General features: G+C 44.6%; 1 protein-coding gene across 1 annotated transcript in view; it reads right to left on the bottom strand.

The window, feature by feature from the left end:
* The window catches only part of galnt1 (UDP-N-acetyl-alpha-D-galactosamine:polypeptide N-acetylgalactosaminyltransferase 1), a 55,414-nt gene that overhangs the window by 1,385 nt on the left and 49,029 nt on the right, over positions 1-5,000 (bottom strand). Inside the window, exons 9-13 of the mRNA XM_080004969.1 lie at positions 2,691-2,808; positions 2,019-2,199; positions 787-926; positions 503-601; positions 1-111 (exon numbers count right to left, since the gene is read on the bottom strand). The exon at positions 1-111 is cut by the window's left edge and continues 24 nt beyond it. Of these exons, the coding sequence (XP_079861095.1) occupies positions 1-111; positions 503-601; positions 787-926; positions 2,019-2,199; positions 2,691-2,808 (649 nt within the window). The remainder of the gene's footprint in view (positions 112-502; positions 602-786; positions 927-2,018; positions 2,200-2,690; positions 2,809-5,000) is intronic.

The raw sequence follows: 5,000 nt of genomic DNA, 5'->3' as shown, positions 1-5,000 counted from the left end.
GTTCCCTTTGAGGTGGTGACATTTGAGCATCATGACGGGTCCGTTGAGCTTCGACACGTCCAGGCACAGGTCGTCCGTCCTGATCTCCTTATTGGCCGTGTAGGAGAACACCTGAGCACACGTCATATTCATGATATCATATGAACACCAGACATCTGTCATATTACTCCGTCATGATCACTGTGTTATGTGACTGCGTGGTCACCCAGAGGTCGCAGGGACGCCGTGAGGGAAATCGTAGTTCCATATTAGTACTGCCTCATAAAGTGAACAATCTCGAATTACATTTTTATTTTTATTTATTTTTTTAAATCAGCCAAACGGCAAAAATCCAATCAAGACTAAAACCTAAATCTGTCCCGGTGACGTTCCGGAGCTGAGTCAGCCGAGTCGATTCAGATGAAATAGCGTCCTCTGCGATCCTGGCGTTCCTCAGCCGAAATCCTGCCGTTTCCTTCCACCAATTCTTAAGGAGCTCTTTCCCCCTTCATGCTCCGTTTACCTGGTTGCCCCCCATGCCGTGGCAGTTGAAGATGCCGACCTTCTCGTTCTCCTTGCGGGCCATGTTGTCCAGGCACTGGTTGGTCTCCACGTTACGGATCTGCAGGAAAACCACAGGAAAGAAGACGTCTCTTGTCTCCAGCCGACCGCACCAGATCACCGTCCCGAGGCAGTGAATAACACATCTGATGCCGAGTCCCTGACTTGATGAAAATGCCTAGGAATCTCAGACTGTGCGCGTGTGTGTGTGTGTGTGTGTGTGTGTGTGTGTGTGTGTCTCGGTACCTCTCCCAGGGAGTAATAGTGCCGGGGGATCTGCGAGTCGGGGTAGACGTTCTCCAAGTACCAGCTGAAGGGTTTACACTGAAGCTTCTGTCTCAGGGAAGAGCGAGACGTGATGTCACCGTAGTCTACCTTGGTCACGCCTGGAAGACAAGCGCACGCACATCGGGAATGAAACCCTCACCTTTGGGGGTTTCATGACGAGGTAAGAGATGACGGAAACATTGTTTCGTCCAATAAGTTTTCTATTTTTTTATATGTTCTCACGACTTTTTTGATTTTGGATTTGTTTTGCTTTATATCGTTTCCTCCTTTTATTGGACCACACCTAGCCTGGTTCTACCAGTCTTTCTTGCGAGGTCTAGGAAACACCCGTGTTGAATTGATTTATGGTTCTTTATAATCTAAAGTAACCCAATACTGTCATACATGCACGTGCAGTACTTTCAGCTTGACAATGCCCTCGGCACCTACAGTATTTTCCTTACGTTTTGACCTGTGTAGCTGCCTCTTATAACTTACGGACATCTACTTTATTTAGCTTTACTTTCAAATTTACTTAAATTTTTTTTTACATTATTTAACTTTACCCTCAACTTTTTATTTCTATAACTTCACTTTTTTTCTTTTGACTTTATTTAACCCCCCCCATTTTTTTTCAATCTGCTTACTTTTTTTTAACTATCGAAGGTTTTGTAAATATCTTGTATATCCTTTCTACCTTATATCACCATTTATCTACGTTCTGCAACGTTGGGATTGGCCTGAAGATGAAGCATTTCATTGCCCGCACAGCACTGTATTTACCACAAACCACTGGACCAATAAAACTTTGGAACTTGAAACTGAGAGAAACAACAAAATTAAACATCACAACCCACGGAATGATCAAAGTCAAGGTTTTCTCCTTTATCCAAGCATCATTACCAGGATCTAAGTGGTTATAAAATAACTACACTGTTCTTTCATTTAAGTCACATGGATACATCAATCCTGTGCCAGCCTGGAGTGTGTGTGTGTGTGTGCGTGTGCACTGAAAGGGCAAGGTTAATAGATGCTTTGTAGTGTGAAATTACACGCTGCCCCCTGTCCCGCGCAGTCAGGTCACCATGGTAACATCACACTGTCACTGTTAATAGGTGGATCACCTGCTGCTGAAAGAAACACACGCACGCACGCACGCCCACACACACGCACACGCCCACACGCCCACACACACACACACCCTAACTCACCGGGAGAGATTATGTAGAAGAAGTTCTTGAACTCGTCCATCCAGACCTCCGCCAGGCGACGGTTGTTTTTGTTGATGATCTGTCCCGTTCCCCCGGGGAAGGTGTAGGGCGTGGCCTTCCGGAACACGTGGCCCACGTGGGAGCACGTCACGATCTCCAGGGTGCCGCCGCACTGCCAGATCTGTCACACACACACACACACACACACACACACACACACACACACACACACACACACACACACACACACACACACACACACACACACACGCGGTTGGGGTTGAATAATTAATAATCACTATCGATCTCATCGCCCATCAATATCTGACCAGGGTATTTGAAATTCAAAACCACATCCCCTCCAGGTCCTTCGTGTGGAACCACAAACAGGAAGCTGTGATATCAGAACCAAAACTAAAACTCCTTCGAGTATTACAGATGCCGTATTGTGACATTTATACAGCCGTAACAGTTTTTCGAGATTGCAAAAATGTGCCTCACAACGCATCACTGTCAGAATGTCACGAAGATAAGACGCTAACGAAAAGACAATAATGAGAAGGGATAACGATAAAAACAGTTGTATTTTCACGTGCCAGATGCAGGCTGCATACTAAAAATTATTTCCAGTCTATAAATGGAAGGAAAATAAACGGCGGCGTCCGTCCTCACCCGAAAGGAGATCTCAAGGTTCTCCCCTCCCCAGATGTCCATGCCTGCGTCGTAGGTGCCAATCTCTTGGAAATAATCCCTGTCTATTGAGAACAAGCCCCCGGCCATGGTGGGGGTCCTGGAGAGAGCGAGGGAGCAGAGGAGAGGAGAGGAACGGTTGGAGGGGCGGACAGACTTGAGCGCGGCTCGCTGTCATTTGTGAAGGTCACACAAAATCTACAGACAAACAGAGGCCTCTTCCCCCCCCCCTTGTTTTTTTTTCGGAGCAGCAGCAGCAGCACACATCTTCACCTCCATCTCTCCATTAGCGCCTGTTTCCTGATCTCTCTCTTCCCCCCGCTGTTGTTTTGAGGGCCAACAGTGTTTGATGGCCGCCAGGTTTTCACTCTCCCCGGCGGAGAGTATCTGTTTCCTTCTGCTTAGGTCGGGTCTGTTTTCCCCACAAGCTGTTTTATTTTTATTTTTTGTTTTTCTTTTTACTTCCAAGGCCTCCTACCCCCGCGCCGTGATGCCCGGGCATGCCAAACGTACGACGGGAGATTGAAAACATATCCTGAGAGCCCGCTGAGTAATGGCCTGTTTGCAGAGGACAACAGGAGCCGAGAGTGGAACATAACATGCTACGCTGCCCCTCCCGGGGGTAAAAACACCAATACGTTGCTGTCTGTTTTATAATTGGTAACACACAAAGAGTTTGTTTAACAACCACACCACAGCATCAATTATAATATTAAGTATAAATAATTAATATTATTTACTCAGGCGCGCCTTGTTATTTTCATAAATAAAAGAGCGTTTTCAAAACATTCACGTCAACGTGAAAAACATAATTTTATCATCCGCATTAAAATATAATGTGTCATGTGTCACACGACAAAAGCTCCATTTGATCCCTCTCCAATGTGGTGGCAGTTCAATTAATTAATTCGGTCGTAGTATTTATTTATCGGGGATTTTTGTTTCGTGGTGGAACGGCAGCTGTTAAAAACACAAGTAAATCTTTTATTTTTCCTGTTGTTAAAATAGATGCAATGAAGAAGCGGGAGCCCAGTTCGCTGTACTTCAACCCCGTCAATTCCTAACTCGCCGAAAGAGAGTTCCAGTTGAGCTGCATTCAGCACCAACAGCAGAGAGCCTGAAGCAACCCCGCCCACATGGGTTAGAAACGCTGGCAGCATGACTACTTATCGTTTCTGAACGTTCCTTTTTAAACATTACCGAGCCATAACAACATCTGTTGTATTGACGTAGCACGGTCTACTGAGTCGCAACAGAAAACACAAACGTGACAAATCCTTCAACGTTAGTTTGCATCGCATGAGGAAGGCACGACTTCACGACAGGACACACAATCTTCACATCCCGATCGTCTGTTTCATCATTATTTCCTGACACTGCAAACTATTTTTCAATGTTTTTAGGACACTCGCAAACCACCGGAGGGTTAATTCCGACACACACACACACACACACACACACACACACACACACACACACACACACACACACACACACACACACACACACACACACACAAGGATTAAAAACAACCTGCACTAGAACAGGGGGCGCGATACATTATCTTGCCTTTCATTATGTATGTGAGCTTGGATGAGCGGTCCAGGTCTGCTGGGGGACGTGGAGCACGTGCAGACATAAGCCCTCGGTTTTTTTGGGTCTCCATTCGAAACGGCCACAAATGTTGAAACATCGGCGCAGAGCAAGGAATAGGTAGACATGGTCACGTCTACCCATGCTGCTGCTCAGTCTCTTCATATTTGATATTTGAGTGGATATTTTAAAATAGATTTTTGAATATTCGGATATCACGGATGACTAATTCTAAACGGACCGTGAATTCTCCACTGCGTTCCAAATTATTATGCAAATAATATTCTTCTCTGATTTTCCTAAATAGTTGATGCAAATGACAGTCAGTATAATTTTCAAGTCATCAACCGTGAAGGGTATAATTCGAATGTTATTGAACAAACCTCCCAATGATAACAGTATTTTTTTCAAAAATGAAAAACTCAAAATGCACTGTTCCAAATTATTATGCACAACAGAGTTTCAAAACATTTTATAGGTTGTAAAGAACTGAAAATGGTCATTTGTTGAATTTGCAGCATTAGGAGGTCATATTTACTGAAATCAAAAGCTATTTCAATCAAAAACATCTTAACAGGACAAGTTCCATGTTAACATAGGAGCCTTCTTTCATATCACCTTCACAGTTCTTGCATCCATTGAACTTGTGAGTTTTTGGAGAGTTTCTGCTTGAATTTCTTTGCAGGACGTCAGCACAGC

This window comes from Zeus faber (genome assembly GCF_960531495.2).
Source record: "Zeus faber genome assembly, chromosome: 8".
Classification (NCBI taxonomy): Eukaryota; Metazoa; Chordata; class Actinopteri; order Zeiformes; family Zeidae; genus Zeus; species Zeus faber.
Note: the sequence above shows the minus strand (reverse complement) of the source record. Positions and strands in the feature narration are given on the sequence as shown.